This window comes from Jaculus jaculus, chromosome 1, assembly GCF_020740685.1.
Source record: "Jaculus jaculus isolate mJacJac1 chromosome 1, mJacJac1.mat.Y.cur, whole genome shotgun sequence".
Lineage (NCBI taxonomy): Eukaryota > Metazoa > Chordata > Mammalia > Rodentia > Dipodidae > Jaculus > Jaculus jaculus.
Window position 1 is genome coordinate 159304692 of NC_059102.1, and position 18497 is coordinate 159323188.

General features: G+C 43.7%; 1 protein-coding gene across 16 annotated transcripts in view; it reads right to left on the reverse strand.

The window, feature by feature from the left end:
• Positions 1–18497, reverse strand: part of Ppp6r3 (protein phosphatase 6 regulatory subunit 3) — a 161223-nt gene that overhangs the window by 74397 nt on the left and 68329 nt on the right. For 14 of the 16 annotated variants that reach the window (XM_045144456.1, XM_045144470.1, XM_045144516.1 and 11 more), the window contains 4 exons: positions 14462–14694; positions 8309–8495; positions 5004–5141; positions 1558–1623 (listed from right to left, as the gene is read on the reverse strand). In XM_045144456.1, the coding sequence (XP_045000391.1) occupies positions 1558–1623; positions 5004–5141; positions 8309–8495; positions 14462–14688 (618 nt within the window). In that variant the 5' untranslated portion in view covers positions 14689–14694. The remainder of the gene's footprint in view (positions 1–1557; positions 1624–5003; positions 5142–8308; positions 8496–14461; positions 14695–18497) is intronic. The other 2 variants (XM_045144475.1, XM_045144463.1) reach the window with 1 other exon arrangement.

Here is an 18497-nt window from a genome sequence, read left to right on the forward strand (position 1 = left end):
AGCCAAGCTGCTTCTTTGCTATATGCCAGTCAGGATCCGCTCAAACCCACGAGCACAGTGAGAGCAACCTGCTGGCAGCGCAAGCAGCACCACTCACACCCCACACCGGGAAATGGGCCTCGCTACCTACCCCAGGAAAAGCTTAACTCCCAACAGGCCAAGAGCTCCTGCAAGATGGGGTTGCGGGGCTTAGCGGTTAAGGTGGTTGCCTGAAAAGTCAAAGGACCTACCTTCAATTTCCCAGGACCCATGAAAGCCAGATGCACAAGGTGGCACATGCATCTGGGAGTTAGTTTACAGTGGCTGGATGCCCTGGCATGCCCATTCTCTCCCCCCTCACCTCTCTCTCAAATAAATAAAAGAAAACAGAAAAAAAAGAAGATGGGGGGTCTGGACTGAAGAGATGGCTTAGTGGTTAAGGTGCTTTCCTGTGAAGCCTAAGGACCCAGGGTTGATTCCCCAGAACCCACGTAAGCCAGATACACATGGTGGTGCATGCATCTGGAGTTTGTCTGCAGTGGCTAGAAGTTCTGGTGTGCCCATTCTCTTTCATAAATAAATAAATAAAATATATTTTTTAAAAAGATGGGGTTCTCACCATCAGAGCTCTTCCTTAGTGTGCATGTATGTGTGTGTGTGTGTTTGTGTGTGTGCGCGCGCACGCACACACACACACACAAAGTGAATCACACAGAGCATCGACTCTGGCAACAGCAGCAAGTAAGGAGAGTGTATTACTGCCTTCCCAAGAGTAGGAGTGGAGGAAGTGAAAGCCCTGTTTGAGCTATTTTAGAAGGGCCTAGGCACCACAATGGTTGACTAGATCTATCTTCACAGAAATCTGCCTTTGAAGCAAAAATATATTCTGGCTATGCGCCTCTTCCTCTGCCTACTCACCCACAGTGCACGCACACTCTACCCTACAATCTACAAGTGTATGAGGATACCTGCAACACAAACCATCTCATTCATGGACATGAATGAACCCCAGAAGCTGTGATGTCTAAAAATAATGGCTGACTGGGCAGTTTCACATGCCTTGCCCTGATACTAGAGACCTAAGAGACACATGCCTTAGTCCTTTAGCCCAAGACTCAACTGTAAACCGCTGCTACAACAAGATTGCCATGCCAATCTTGAGCACCGAGCCCAGGCTGAAGCTGCCAAAGCTTAACAGTCAGGACCAGGAAGCACAGCCACCAAGTCACTGAAGGGGCTCATCCTGTTGTGCTGCTTGCAAAGTTTTAGCCAGATCTCCTAACATCAATGCAGATGTGGCCCCATTGTTCCTGGGCTACAAACCGGTGTAAAGGAAAAAAGTGAAGGTAGTGAACTTTAACAAAGGCTGGGGCAGCACGAAAGCCCAGCTCTGGGCAAGAGTGTTATCCTGCTGCCCCACATCTCTAAACTCTCTGGGAACAAGTGGAATGTAATGTTGTTTAGAAGACTAGGCCATCACGATGCTGACTCCCTTACCACCTTCAGGATGCTCTAAGACCAAATAAACAGTTTTCATTTTACAAAAAATCAAATTTAAAGCTCTACAAGAGAACTTACATCTTCTTCTTGCGATGGATGAACTATTTCCACAAGCCTCTGGATGATTTTCTCCTCATTTAACCACTGTAAAACACATTGTAGAAGTAATCATAGCAATGAGTAGCTCTTGCTCAAGCCCCAATGAAGTTTAACATACTTGGAAATATCCATCACATTTTAAGTAGAATGTTACAGGTTTCTCTGGACTTTGAACACTACAGAAAATTAAAAAGTCCCCCAAGGAAAATGCCAGTGAATATATTATTTTAACAGTGACCAAGAGCACCCAAAACTCCCCAAATCCCAATAGCCCCATATTAAGATTCTATACCTGAGTTCCTTAGTCACAGAGTACTTGATAGATACTCAACACTTAAAGGCTTAGGCTTTGGTAAGGGTGCATTAAGCAGGATGGAATGTACACACACACACACACACACACACACATATATATATATATATATATTTTAAATATTTTTTGTTCACTTTTTATTTATTTATCTGAGAGCGACAGACACAGAGAGAAAGACAGATAGAGGGAGAGAGAGAGAATGGGCGCGCCAGGGCTTCCAGCCTCTGCAAACGAACTCCAGACGCGTGCGCCCCCTTGTGCATCTGGCTAACGTGGGACCTGGGGAACTGAGCCTCAAACCGGGGTCCTTAGGCTTCACAGGCAAGCGCTTAACTGCTAAGCCATCTCTCCAGCCCGGAATGTACATATATTTTTAATAAGAGAATGTTGAGCTAAAAGCAATACTTAGCGGCAACCCTCTGAGTTAAGGAAAACACAGGATGAGCAAAAGAGAATTTTAGAGTTCAAAAACAAACCTATTACATGATATATAAGGTTGGGGAGGGAGGACTGCCCAAGAAGCAGGGTGACAATCTTATGCCCTGTCAAACTACTAAATGACTGTTTTGATCACAGCAATCTCTTCTTAATCTCTGCATGAAATGCAGTTAATGAAAATATGGCAGGGGGCTGGAGAGATGGCTCACTGGCTAACGTTGCTTGCTTGCAAAGCCTATAGACCTGAGTTCAATTCCCCAGTAACCATAAAAAGCCAGATGTAAAAAGTGGTACATGCATCTGGAGTTTGCAATGACAAGCGGTCTTGGTGTACCCATATTCTCCCCCTCCTTTCCCTCTTTCTCCTCTTCCTCCATGCCCATCTCTGCTTGCAAATAAAGAAAGTATTCAAGGATCAGAATAAGACAAAATAAAATAAAAATTAACTGGCTTGGCAGGAGTGGTGGCACATGCCTTTAATCCCAGCTCTCAGGAGGCAGAGGGAGAAGGATCACCGTGAGTTCGAGGCCACCCTGAGAATACATAGTTAATTGCAGGTCAGCCTGGACCAGAGTGAGACCCTGCCTTGAAAAACAAAAACAAAACAAAACAAAAAAAAAAATTAACTGGCCTACCATGAGCTCCCTGAGGACATTAAATGCCCTATAAAAAACGAGGCAGCTCACCACCCACAAAGGCCACTAAAAAGCTACCAAAGGTTAAAGAAGACAAGGACTGGAGGTAGAGAGCAAGAAATTAAAAACAATTCACTAAAGACAAAGAGACAAAACCCTGACACTATCCCTGGCTCCTTACAGAAAATATATCAATTAAATGAAAAGGCAAACAAGTACCATTAAGCAGGCATTACAGAAGGAGAAGTCCAATTTTTTAATTTAAGATCTATTTTAATAATGTGTGCACAAAACTTTGAGAAATCAGCAGACCAGGGATGAGACCCAAGACTGGATTTTTAACAAGCCCACAAATGATACACAAAGCTATATACACCTTGACAGCAATGCCCTAAGACAAATATTCCAGACCCCTAACCTCTAAACATGGGAGAAGCCAGGACACCTGGTGACAGCTACATTCCAAAACTACTTCTGGACTAATTTTCCAAATCCAGAAAGACTTTCTTACTAACCTGCTCCCAATCTACTCCCTTATTAAGCACACAACACTCTTCCCAGAAGCATATTTATTTGGAAATGGGCCCTAAACTTCAACCCAGATGACCAACACAACAGATCAAGTGACACTTCTCCCCTCCTCATAAGTCTTCCTTTTTTAATTTAATTTTATCTATTTTAGACATTGAGTCCCTTTTGAGAAAACAGCCCAGATCCTGAAATACCTAAAAGGAACCACGTTTCTCAATTCAAGGTCCTGCTTATAGGTGAGTCCCAGGACACCTCCAAAGAGTATACAGCTGGTTTCCCCACCAATGACCACAGAGATTGGGGTCATGGGGACAGTTCCAGCCCTGACACACCACACAAAGTACACACCTGCTGTAGTGGTTTAAATGTGTGGACCCCTAGACACAGGTTTGAATCTTGAGTCTCCAATGGGCGGAAACCTACTGGGGAAGAGGTATGTGGGGGGGGGGGGAAGGAGTATCCTTCCTACACTAAGGTGTATTTTGGGCGATAGAACTTAAGTCCAGCCCCGAGGTGTGTGTTATGCTAGCTGTTAGTGGCATCTCTCTGCTTGGACTTAGGAAAGTAAGCCAGCTGCTTCTGCCATGTATGGTGCTCCCCTGGACTCTAAAGTCTGAAATAAACCCCTTTGCTCCTATAAGTTGCTTTTGCCTGGGTGTTTATCCAGTAACACAAAGCTGACTGCAACACTTGTCCACCTCAGACAGCAGTGGACAACACCCAGCAACCTTCCTATCACAGGCCCTCTTTTCTGTCCTGGTCCATTACATCTTCAACATCATAATTTTCAATGAAACTCACATCCTTGGAATTAAGGTTTGTTTTTTTGTTTTTTTAACTTTAAGACAGAATTTTGCTATGTAGCTTGGGCTGGCTAGAATGTACAATCTTCCTGCTGTGGAGTGCTGGGAATGCAGAAATGAGTGACCAAACCTAATGGAGAAGAGATAAGTTTAAGGATTAGGGGTGAGTATTAGAGATGGAATGGGGGGAGGAAGCATACATAAGGGCCCGAAAAAAGCCTTGTTTCTTATTTTCTAGTTGCTTATATCTCCCCTTTCCCAACCCAATTCTAAAACACCTGCCTATTCAAGACACGCATCTTAAAATCACCTTCTAATGTATAAAATACGACCTTTCCATGACCCATTATTCTCCTAGGTATAGCCTGTTTTGATTTTGAGGCAGGCCTGCTCTTAGGAAAGCCCACAGCATACTTGGATGAGCTTACAACCTGCTCTTCTAATCATACCACTAAGACCAAGCTCTATACCAAACTCCCAACTCATTCTACCTCACCACCATCCCCCACCCACCCAAAAATCCAGCCAGCAAAGGGTAAAGAAATGCTCCCAGTATAGATCTGAATCTTTTCTGATGTTGGGACTTTTTCTCTGACATCCAACCCTCTGCTAATCCTGTGGGATGCCCTCCCAGCACAGAGGAGCTTGGTGGTCCACACCCCCACATTCCCGGCCCCAGTCAACAACAGCTTGACCTCTACTCACATTCAGCACATCTTGCCTGGGCTGTGGAGGCTCAATACATGTCAGGAGCCTGAGCAACAAATCCATGATAGCAGAAGTTCCTATATGCTTTATAATAAGATCTACAAAATCACGCTTCTTCTTTAAGAAATCCACAATCTAGGGGAGAACAAATTAAACACTGAATGACATGTAAGTCGGGAACTATGAAATTTAGAATACTTTTAATCCCAACCGATACCCTCTCTAAAATCCTGCCATACTTTAGATTGAGGAAAAGCAGGCACGGAATTATAAGCCTGACTGTCTTACTACAATATTCAAAACCTTGAGGAAAAAAGTATCTATCAAATTAGTACACATCTATTCATTTTTCTCACTAATTCTCTAAGAATGGCAATCAAAATTTTAACAAGCTAGGAGGCAGAGGTAGGAGGATCACCATAAATTTGAGTCCACCCTGAGGCTACATACTGAATGCCAGGTCAGCCTGGGCTAGAGTAAGACCCTACCTCGAAAAACAAAACAAATAAACAAACAAAAAAAAGGACAAACCTATAGAGCTAAATGTACTATTTTTATCATTTATGGACACTAAGTAATCTGTTAGACTTAGTTAGACATGGGAAAAGATTCAGAACAGAGGTTTCTACTTCAAAATAACTGACTTAGGGGATTTAGATTTCACTTCAGTAATACATCTAACACATGAAGAGTGGCTGCTGGGGATTTGGCTTATTTGGTAGAATGCTTTCCTAGCAAACATGAAGCCCTGGGTTCAATTCCCAGTGCCACACAAAACTGGAAGTAGTGGAACACATCTGTAACCCATTCACTCAAGAAGTTGGAGGCAGGAGGTTCGGTAGTTCAAGGTCATCTTCAGCTATATAAAGTTTGAGGCCAGCTTGGGCTACATGAGATTAAACAACATGGGGGTGGCTAGTTATATGGAGGGAGCATGAAACTATTGTACTGTCTTGAGTCTCTTCACTAGTGAAAGCAAAGAACAAATATTTTGTCCTACACAGCTTCACGTACCCTCTCATTTCTTTTATTGTGTACCTGATATCCTGTGTTCAACCCCACTATGTGTCCTGGGAGCTGCACAGACAGCTGCTGTCACAGAATCTCACTAAGCCTTGGGAGGTGAGAACTGTTATAGAGTAGTGTTATACATGATGAAACCAAGGCTCAGACAGGTTAAGTATCTCCTGGAGCTAAAGGATGGCTGTCCTGGGATTTACATTCCCATCTGTATGCTGCAAAAGCTACAGGCCCTCCATTAGCCAGAGATAGCTAGAGCCACAAGTGCTTTGAGAAAATCACTTGTAAGTACAGGACTAACCACTGCACACTGCTTGTTTAGGTAATGAGACTAAACAGTAGTTTCACTCTTCAAGAAACAACACACTCAACTTATCATTGAGTCTCACAGATGTTTTAGAATAGACAACAGAGAGGAGGAAAAAGTAACATTGGATCAAAATACTTCATGATTCCGTAACAAAACATTGGGCCTGGGGCCACCAGCCATAAACCTCAGCCATTGCTCTGGACAGTCCAGCAAAGAACACAACGCACATGACATGGGCAACAGTGCTGAAGGCTTGACCTAAACACAATGTTGCCCACTGCTCGATGCATTGTTCTATGGAAGTTAAGCAATATCGCCAATGGCTTAAGCCACTTGAGTCACTGCTGGCAGCTATGTGAACCCCTAACTTTATCAAGCAACAGGAAACTGTTGTTTATACTCAATTTCTATAGCTAAATGGCTGCTGCATTTTCTTTATAGCCCAAGGAATCCTAGATGAAGAATGCAAGGAGCAAGGGACAGGCAGGACTCTTTACTCAGGGCCCAGCACCATGTACCGTTGTTGCCAGGTAGATCCATACCTGACTTTTAAGGCTCAACACACATAGTCAGAGCTTCAGAAAGTCTTCTAGATCCCCATGCTGTGCCAGACACTGAAAGCCATGGCTCATAATCTGGGTTCCAACAACACAGGAGGGAGGACAAAAGGTCTAATGAAGGGCATGTTTCCATGATGGTGGCAGACATCTCTGAGAACTAACTGGAAGCACCTGGGTGATGAAAGACAGCTCACGCACTCCTAAAAGCCAGCAGTGCTTTGATTTCTGCACATAAGGCAGAAACCATGCCTTGGGGATTATGAGCCAAGGGGAAAAAAAACATCTGATGTCTAACACATATATGACAATATGAACATGAAAGAACGACATTGTTCTTCTCAAATAAAAAATGTAGCTAGTACTGCCATGGTATAGTACATACTGGGTCCAAAATAGTTCCAGTCCCTTGATGTGTGCTGATAGCAAGGACAAGTCATGGAGACTGTTTTCCACATTAAAGGCGCCAGGTCTGATTTGTGTGACCACTTTTGCCTTGTGTAATCATGCCTCTTCCAGCCACCCCTGACAACTGTTAGTTCTTAAGCATCTCAGACACCAATTTTCTTCCCTGTCCATTTCCATAGACTATAATCCCTTTCACACCAATATACACTAGAGCAGTAGTTAACAAATTTTAGCAAATGTTAAAAGAGAATGGGAATGAAAAGGTTGCTAAATACCCTGATTATTGGGCCCAGCCAGATTCTGTAAGGTCTGAGGTAAGACTCAAGAACTTGCACTGCTTAAAAACAAAAACAAAACACACACACACACACACACACACACCCTCTAAGGTGATCTTACTGTTGCTGGTCCAAGGACCACACTTGGAGAATCACTGCTAAAGAAATCAAGTTCCCAGTGACACCTAAATAAAAGATGAACAAAGGCAAGAGGGGAGGTTCCAGCTAGAACACTGAGGTGTGAATGCCTGCAAGTATTGCTGGATAGGAACTGCAGGGCTGCAAATATGCATGGCTATCAATATCCAGATGCCCATGCTGACCATGGTTTACACTTGTGGGAAAGTCCTGACTCAGGCATCATGGGTGATCATCACAGGGGATAACAAAACAAAGCAACTTCTGCATGCACAGGCCAATAGGAATCTGGGTACATGAACAGAATGCTCATGCCTTCAATCTTTCAAGCGCCGCAAACAGGAGCCCAAGATTTTCATGCTTCCAATTACTTGCCCAAAGTACGTTAACAAACAGATATGAGGCTCTCATGATTACAGGAAAAATGCTCATTAATGTATACATCACTTAAGTGCTTAGAATATCTAAGACTTAAATATATTGTCTGGTCAAAACTAGACTTAAAGCAAACACAGAACACTACAGCAACATTACTGGGGAAGTTTAGGGGATAACTGGCCCTAATACTTACCTTTTGGAAAACATATTTACCTGTTCTGGTTTTCTGCTGATAAGAATACTTAGCACCTTGCTGAAGAAACTGGCAAGTAGTGGGTTCAAAGGGGAATCATTTAGGAGGAAGCTATATAATTTCATTAGCAGGGATTCATCTTCCCCCAGTCTATCATTCATCTGGGAGACATCAGAAGTAAGCAACTCACAAGATATATTTGGGTACCTAGAAAACAGATATTGTATCATAATCTATATTAACAGTTCAACTACATTTAGTAAAGCACAAATCAGGAAGGCTTCCTAAATTTTCGGGAAAACAGCATTAACATCTATTGAGAATTAGCAAGTCATTTTAATACATTTTGTCTATTCTCTAAGCTAAAATGAATTTTCTACTTCTGCCTAAAAACTCTGCCTTTAAACCAAGCTTTTCCCTGGCCACACAACTATAGCACACCTAGGACTCAAGAGCCAAGGACATCACACCACAGGGATGGGCCTTCTCGTTCCTAGTGAGAGAGCAGGGTGTCAGCACACAGCCACCCTGCAAGACAAGTTAGGGGATTCCCAGGTACCTGGACAGGCTGTTGCTAGTTTTGTGTTAGTTCTAAGTGGTATATAAAAGTTGTTTTGATAAGCTATTAAATGTTCAGTCCTTTATATCTTAAGAGAATGCATATAATATATTGAAGGGGAACAGGACATAAGCCTTGTGGTTCTGGGGGAGGGGATACACATGGACACAGACACACACCCCGTGTTTTCCACACCAAATTCCAGGATCTTCTGGGGATAAGGCAGACAGGAAAGAAGTCCACTGTTACTGTTCACTATGATCTATAAGACAAGGCCCACAGAAAGCAGAAGGGATCAGCTCTTGCTACATCCTCTGTTCTTCCACAGACACTGCAGCTTTAGACATAAACTCTTGCATCGGCTCACATGTGCCAGCCTGATGAGCAGACCACTCACTCTGAAGCACAGGCAGATCTACTACCCTACTCAATTTCATACTGGAGACCCTAGACAACACTCTATCTGACCCACATTCCCTTTCTTCATTCCAAGAACATTCCTTTGTCAGCTCCATCAGGCAGCTAGGAGTGATGCCCCAGCTAGCCCCAGAAATGGCAAGTTCAAATCCTGACCAGATCAGAGAGGAGAGAAAACAGCTATACGATGGAAGACAGCAGTGAGGTCTGCATGCTAGAATGTGTGTGACACACCTGGAGGTATCCAAGGTAAACAGGAGGCTTCCTGGTGTAAGTGCCTAATTCAGAGGCAACTGGCAACATACAGAAAACCACAGAACCTGGTAAGGCCTGAAGAGTTAAGAGTATGAGAATGTCCCCCACAGAAGCCTATATAGGAGGAGGAAGTTTGAAAAAGCAGATTGGGCATATGAGTGGCATGAGGATCCCATTACCAAATAGCTTTCTTCTGGGAGGTTCTGGCTCAACTAAAGTCTCCTTCGTTTTATGTAACACAATCATTCAATAATGCAACAACAGAGCCTTCAACAATGAAACCATTAACCAGGGTCAAGGTTAGACAGTACACATAGTTGAAGCTATGGGGTTCATACTGGGTTTGAATTCTACCTTTACCACTTACAAGCAGTATATCCTTTTCCTTAGTTTCCAGGTTTGAAATATAATGCTGGATGAGGAACAGGCATAAAATGAAGTGTTTAATGAAAGACAGTTACTTGTATTTCTCTCTATTTTCTATCCAACTGTAGCAGAAGTGCTACTGTAAAGGCTGGGGGTATACACTGTCACATCTGCTCCAATTTGAAAACTCCTGGCAAACAGAGGATTACTAAAGGTAGTGAACTCAAGTCCAGCAGAAAGCGAAAGGCATGGGTATATTCAGCTCCAAGTCAGGACACTGGCACCTTTTAACATTACTGTTGCCAGGCATGGTGGTTCACAACTACAATCTCAGGATAAAGGAAGCTGAGGTAGAAGGATGGCTATGAGTTCAATGCTAGCCTGGGCTACATTAAGACCTTGCTTCAAAAAAATCAACCAAATGGGTTGGAAAGATGGTGTAAGATGGCTTAGTGGTTAAGGCGTTTGCCTGCAAAGCCAAAGGACCCAGGGTTGACTTCCCAGAGCCCATGTAAACCAGATGCACAAGGGGCAAATGTGCCTAGAGTTCATTTGCAGTAGCCAGAGGCCCTGGCATAACCATTCTATGTTTCTCATCTCTCTCTGCTTGCAAATAATTTTTAAAAAATTTTTTTAATCAACCAACCAACCAGCTTGTGCTGCTCAAAAGCAAATTATGGGGTCTCAGCATTATATGAGAGGCTGAGTTCTGACTTCAGTAGACCGGGAATACTGACTCTATCTCTCCTTACCATTCAGCACCCAGAAGTAGCCTCTACTCTAATCCTTGGCCACACAGTGTGAGATCTAGTTTCCTTGTACAGACAGAGGACACAAATAAGCAGAGAACCTAGCACTACTGCACTCAGACCTGCATCTGGCCTACCCTTGCTCCCGAGAACAACCTCCACTTGTCCTTGGGGCCCCAATTCCCTCTCACCTCCCTACCACAGAGCATCACCAGACAGCTACTTCCTTAGCTGAAACCACTCGCTCTACTGCACCGTTCTCATTAGCATATAGACCATTTTATCTATTTAGTAGAACAAAACAAAAACACCCACATCTCTCCTGACTCTACTACGCACCCTCCCACCTCTATTGCTGCACAGTACTGAGAGAAGGTTTCTTGGCTTGCCTTACGCTTTTCCTCAAAAGCACCCCTGCCAGGTCGTGCCTTGCCTTCCAAGGACCTGCACTGATACAGCCAATATCTGCACTCTGCAAGCTCAGAGGTCCTGTGAGCAGCATTCCCTGATCATACTTCCTCTTTCCTCTCTGAAGCCTGTCTTCTGTGGCTTCTGGAATGGCAGCTGGACTCAGGTCTCCTATTGCATCTGGCTACTCTCAGTCCCTATGTGTAAACCTAGTCCAGCCAGCAGCCCCTATCTCCAGTCTGGAAGCCTGTCTTCCATCTGCATCAACTCTGCAGATGATCTCAGCCAGCCTCAGTATCACATGACCCCACCCACCTGCTGCCACTCCCTGTCTCTACTCTATCCATGGCAACCTGGCACTTCAAACCTGACAAGGCTGAAGCCAAATGCCTGACCTTTCCCTGACAAATGGCCACTCTACTCCTCAACTGCTTGGACCAAAACTAACCGTTGTTCCTGACCCTTTCTCTTCACTCCACACCCAGGAAACTGCTTTAGTTTTAATTTCATCTAATACATCCACCCAGCTCACTGAGACCTTTCTCTGTTGATCTTCACTGCCTCTAAACAGGCCACCCCCCTTTCTACACCTGCCCTCCAGGGTCTAGAGCCTGTGGAAAACAAGGTCGTGCAATACTACCCACTACTAAAACACTCAGGCAGCATCTCTCTAGGGCTGCCCTAGCCCCGTCTTGTCCATTCTGCCTCCATTCATGAGGCCGCCCCTTCTCTGACCACCCTGTTGTTCTTGGGGAACATCAAGCACACAGGCACTTTAGGGCTTATGTACTTGCCGCCTGTATGGACATTCCTTGAATAAATACACAAACAACAAGGTCATTTCCTGCACGAGGCTTTCCTATGAACAGGCCCTCCCACCCATCATCATCAGTAGTCCCTGTCCTACCCTGCTTTATGTTTCTAAAAGGACTTTGACAAACCATGAGTTTATTTTTTAGTCTGGTTCATCCTGACAACAGCAATCACCCCACATCCTCAAACTAGAAAACACTGATCTTCCTTAAGAGGGCCATGGTCAACCCCATCTGACAAGGCTCTCAATGTTATTCTAGGTATTCTAGTCATCAAAGGTCATTTCAGCCAGGCGTGGTGGTGCACGCCTTTAATCCCAGCACTTGGGAGGCAGAGGTAGGAGGATCGCTGTGTTCAAGGCCACCCTGAGACTACAGAGTTAATTCCAGGTCAGCCTGGACCAGAGTGAGACCCCACCTCGAAACCCCCCCCCCAAAAAAAGGTCATTTCACAGTGTGTTCGGCAAACATGTGGCAGAGTACTGCTCCACTCAAGTCACACTCCTTTCAAATGGTGCCATTCAGAACACCCAGGAGTCTGTTCATTTAGGCAGTTCCCCTGGCTCCTGCAGCCTCAAAGGCAGAACATCAACACTGACAAGGGGGCACCATTACCAAGCCTTTCGATGCCATATACCACAAAACTGGACAACTTTTCAGTAACTACTTCACTTAAGGTGAAGCCATTTGTGTTTTTGAATACTTTTCCCCAGATGGAGGCAATTTGAAAAAGTTGGGGAGCCTTGCAATAGGAGGTAAGTCACTGGGGGCAAATTCTGAGATTAGTCCGTGTCCACAGGGGTGCTCATCTAGTTCACTCAGACTACTTCCTTTCCCCTAATGTCTTGCTACAGGCATGTACTTGCTATGTTTTCCCTGCCATGATTCAGTGTCCCCTCAAAACTGTAACCTGAAATAAACCCTTTCCTCTCTCAAGCTGCTTCTGGTCAGGAGTTTTGTCCCAGTAATAAGAAAGTAACTGCTACATAAGATAGGCCTATTCTTGAGCTGGGCGTGATGGCTCATGCTCTTAATATGAGTACTTGGGGAGGAAGACATAGGAGGATCACTGTGAGTTCAAGGCCAGCCTGAGACTACATAGTGAATCCAGGTCAGCCTGGGCTAGAGTGAGACCTTACCTTTAAACTGCCCCACCCCTAAAGCCTATTCTTGGGCTGGAGAGATGGCTCAGCAGTTAAGGCACTTTGCGTGCAAAGCCTAAGGTGGCACATGCATCTGTCTGGAGTTTGTTTGCAGTGGCTAGAGGCCCTGGTGTGCCCATTCTTTCTTTCTTTCTTTCTCTCTCAAACAAATAAATATTTAAAATGTCTGTTCTTCCCCCAGGTAAAGAATAACTTCATTTAACATGTGAAGAAACAGACCCAAGAAGAGAAGCCACCTGCCTACTCAGAGCTTAAAGGGAGGGCTCCTGGACCCACTTCATAACACCCACATTGGCTTGTGGCAGGAATTCTAAAGCAGTAAGGCATCTTTCTTGCAGGACAGGGCACAGAATTTCTACTGCTAATATTCTTTAATTCTTCCTTTGGAAGGGACTGGTCTCCAAGTGGAAGCTTCCATGGAATGCCAGGCATCAATCTTAATGGATGACAGAGAATATAGCACCTTTGAACATACAAACCACCAGCAGCATAAAGGCATTAGCAAATATTTCCAAGGTTGGGAAGAAGGCTTCATGTAAAGTTCTTGCCATTTAAGCATGAAGACCTGAGCTTTAATCCTTGGCATGTTAAATGCCAGGCATGACAGTGCACACCTGTAAACCAAGCATTGGGGTGGCAGTGACAGGATAATTCCTGGGGCAAGACGAGCCAAATCACCAAGCTCTAGGTTCAGAACTTGCATACAGATAGTCACACACATGAAACACACACAACCTCCTGCTTCCACCCCCCCCCCAAAAAACCCACCACCACGGCCTTGGTTCATCCTATTCTACTAAATTTATTTAGTGCATAATTAGTCATTTTTTTTATTCCCTAATGTATGTTTTGGGTGGGGTTATTTCCATATTATTGGATATGGAAAAATAAGTAAAACCTCACTATTAGCTAGCATACTCATGGAGTATTCACAAAGTGCTCCCAAGGGTAGAAATAACAGGTGTTAAAAGTAATAGAAATGATGGATTCTCACTGCACTGTGCCCTTCAGTTTGTAACCATGACTAACTGTTGCTTAAATAAAGTTTCACTGAGGTTCTCCATGAGCTGTGTCTTTGTTTTCAGACTACACCATAAAAGCAAAGCTCTCCAGAACCCTCCACCACCCTGAAGCAATCTTGGGTGGATAGATAGTCTTTGACTTCCTATCTGCAAAGCAGAGAAGAAACTTAACTTGATCATCTTTATATTTTAAGAAACTGCTCATTACTTTATAAAGCCTTTTGTCCTTCCAGTTGAAATTCATTTCACTTACTTTTCGACTCCTGGCATAGCTCTAGAAGGTGGCCCATGGAGCCTGTCACTCTTGACCATATCAACCTTCTGGCAATGGCTGCAGTAGCTCTAGGGAATTCTTGGAAAAGTACAAGCTTCTACCATCACTCATTTTAGCCCCGCCCTAAGAGAAGATTGAATTTTCTTACTTGTATCTGATCTTTTCATCCATGTCTTGAGGAGGTTCTTCTATAATGAATGATACTAAATCTTCGAGACATTCTGCTTTTATTAGAAACTCTATAAGCTTGCGGTTCTGAGCCTTGCACTCCTGTAAAACGTCTTCCTCATCCATCAACTCCTTCAGTGTTACATCTTCTCTCTCTAGCAGTGTGTCTATGTGGGATGATGAGTGAAGATCAAATTTCCAAAACATGCTGCTCTAAATGAAATGCAGAGAGTTCATAAAATTTCAACTTTACTTATTCATTTTCCATAGTCCAAATTTCACTTGTTTAGTCTGAAATGACAGCTTGTTATTAAGAGACAAGTAAAATCAGTTTCATATTAAAGCCACAAAATCATTTCCTAGTGAGTAACACCAGTAAGAATACATTCTTATCAGAATTCACTTTCTTCTTTTTTAGTGGCAGGGTCTTACTCTAGCCCAGGCTGGCCACAAACAACAACAGTGACTCTTCTGCTCCAGCCTTCCAAGGATGGGGACTAAGGTATGCGCCATTATGCCCAGCTAGAGAATATTTTTTAATCTACTTTTTTAAAAAATCAAGCCAAGTGTGGTAGCGCACATCTTTAATCCCAGCACTCAGGAGGCAGAGGTTGGAGGATCACCATGAGTTCAAGACCACCCTGATACTACATACACTACTCAGGTCAGTCTGCGCTAAAGTGAGACCCTACCTTGAAAAACAAAACAAGGGCTGGAGAGATGGCTTAGCGGTTAAGCGCTTGCCTGTGAAGCCTAAGGACCCCGGTTCGAGGCTCAGTTCCCCAAGTCCCACGTTAGCCAGATGCACAAGGGGGCGCACACGTCTGGAGTTCGTTTGCAGAGGCTGGAGGCCCTGACGCGCCCATTCTCTCTCTCTCTCCCTCTATCTGTCTTTCTCTCTGTGTCTGTCGCTCTCAAATAAATTTTTAAAAATTATTTAAAAAAAGAAAAACAAAACAAAAAACATTTGAGAGCCAGGTGTGGTGGTACATGCCTTTAATCCCAGCACTCAGGATGAAGAGGTAGGAGGATCCCCGTGAGTTCAAGGGCAGCCTAAAACTACATAGTGAATTCTGGGTCAGTCTAGGCTAGAGTGAGATCCTGTGTGAAAAACTGGAAAAGAAAGAAAGAAAAGAAAAAGAAAAAGGAAAAACATTGAAAATGCTAAAACTTCACAAAATTTTAGCCTACAAAAGTAATCTTGGGCCTAGGAAGATGGCTCAGTGGTTAAAGGCACTGGCTTACAAAGCCTACTGCCTCAAGTTCAATTCCCAAACTACCCACAAATGAGACGAGAGTGGCACAAACATCTGGCATTATTTGCAGTGTCAAGAGGCTCTGGTATTTGCATGCATGTACACATACAAACAAATGAATAAAAATTTAAGGTGGGTGTGGTGGTGCGTGTCTTTAATCCCAACACTTGGGAGGCAGAGGTAGAATGGTCATGAGTTTGAGGCCAACCTGGGATTACAGAGTGAGCTCTATGTCAGCCAGGACCAGAATGAGACCCTGGAGGTGGGGGAGAGGTCAGGATTCATTACGAGGCAGGATGAGCACAAGTTCAATGCTAGTGTGTGCTACACAGTAAGTTCAAGGCTAACCTGGGATGCAAGGCTAGCCCAAGCTACAGAGTAAAACTCTGTCTCCAAAAACCAATGAGTATAATGCCGAAAAAGGCAAAAAAAAAAACCAAAAAAAAAACCCTCCCCCCAATTTTTTGACAGGATGAACAACTTTCTTCATAGAACCATTATCTTGATCAATGGATGAGACTGAACAAATTAGATCTCTCCCAAAAGGCAAAGACACTAAATAAGCACGGCTCTTTGGTGGCCAAAACCCAGAAGCCATCTAAGGATGACAAGATCTGCAAAATTCTTTTTCTCTCTCTCATACTTCCTTCCTTTCTTCTCCCCCCACTTCCTTTCTTCTATTTACGAAAGAGACAGAGAAACAGAGTGAGAGTGAGTATAGGTAAGCCAGGGACCCTTTATTACTACAAATGAATTCCAGACACATGCCACTTTGTACACCTGGCTTTATGTGGCTCCTTGGGACTTGAATCTACCCTGGCAGGCTTTGCAAGCAAGCACCTGTAACTACTGAACCATCTACCCAGCCCCATGATCTATACAGTTCCTAATAAAGGAATTAAAGAAACTAAAGCCTACATTTTGAAGACTTAAAGAAATTAATATGTCACTACAAAAAAAAAAAAACACTTGACAATCTACCTTTGAATAACATTTCACATAGTACATATATTCAGATTTCTCAACTGTACCTTTACCCTCTCAACCACATAAGCCATGTGCTCTCTTCAAGTTATTTGTTAGAAATGGACATATGAAGAGAGCCCAATATCTCATCTAACTATAGAGAAGAACATCTCAAAGGCCACATCTGACCCATAGTTAACAGGTGACAGCACTGAGCCAAGTCCTCAGTAGAAACAACCATTTGCAGCCGGGTATGGTGCTGCACACCTTTAATTCCAGCACTCAGGAGGCAGAGATAGGACAATCACCATGAGTTCAAGGCCACCCTGAGATTACATAGTAAATTCCAGATCAGCCTGGGCTAGAGCAAGATCCTATCTCGAAACAAAACAGAACAGAAGCCAACACTAGTTACTCAAGACATTCATTCACTGCAGGCTCCTGAGTGTGCTGAGACATACTGATGCCACAGAAAAATTCCACAGACAACCTCCGCATTTCATCAGCTGCAGCTTTACCACGCACCTGGCCAAGTGTTCCCTGTTCAGGTTATCAGCAAGGAAGATCATCAATATCCAGGTAAAGGAAAGTCACAGCTATGTACAACACATACATTAAAAAATTTTTTTAATCTATTTTATTTACTTGAGAGAGGTGGGGAGGGGGGAGAACGGGCCCACCAGGGCTTTCAGCCACTGCAAACAAACTCCAGATGCATCTGCCACCTTGTGCATTTGGCCTACGTGGGTCTTGGGGAATCGAACCTGGGTCCTGGCAAGCACCTTAACCATTAGCCAACCTGCCAGCCCCCACTTTTTAAATTTTTGAGGCAGGTTCTCACGCTAGCTCAAACTGACCTAGAACCTATTCTGTAGCCCAGGTTGGCCTCTAACTCACAGTGAACCTACCTCCTCAGACTCCTGAGTGTTGGGATTGTATGTGTGAGCCATGAAACCCAAAAAGCACATATACTTTTGTTTGTTTTGAGACAGGGTCTCACTCTAGCCCAGACTGATCTGGAATTTACTATGTAATCTCAGGGTGGCCTTGAACTCATGGCAATCCTCCTATCTCATCCTCTCTAAATGTTGGCATGTACTATAAAATGACTAATTCCTTCCATTTTCCACTAGTTAGTGAAGAACATTTGAAATATGTTATTTCTGTAATAAATTTTCTATCAGGCACATCACAAGCTCAGACTACTCCTACAGTAGCTGCAAACTGAGTGGAAAAATGGCCCTGGTAAATTAGTTACTTTAGGGTTGACCCTGGTTTCTATTGGTGCCCTTTGGAGTAGAAAGAAGGTATGTTCAAAGTAATAATTGTACAGTTAGACTTCTCTCCCTCAGGTAAAGGGAATTCTTTTAAAAACAAACCTATTCTGGCCAGGCATGGTAGTGTGGGCCTATAACCCTAGCCTCAGAAAACTGAGAACAGAGGAATCCAAATTTGAGGCTGGCCTGGGTACCTTAGCAAGATCCTATCTCTAAAACCAACAATAGATCATAAGGAAGGGAGGGAGAAGAGGGGAGAGCTTAAGGGGAAAGTAAAGTAGATATGTAAGTGGGAGGCAGTAAAATAAGGTGAAGTGGCCTAAGGGGGGCCAGAATAGGGGATGTAGGGTAGCATGGAGTAGGAAAAGGATTAATAAAAAAATAAAGGTGTTATGAATAAGCCATATGGAAACCTACCTCTTCATTAGCCCAGAAGCCATTGACTGTTAGATTGTTACAAGAAAAATTCAGTGTCAGGGATGAGATACCTTCCAGTGAGCTATTTTGTCAGGAAGTT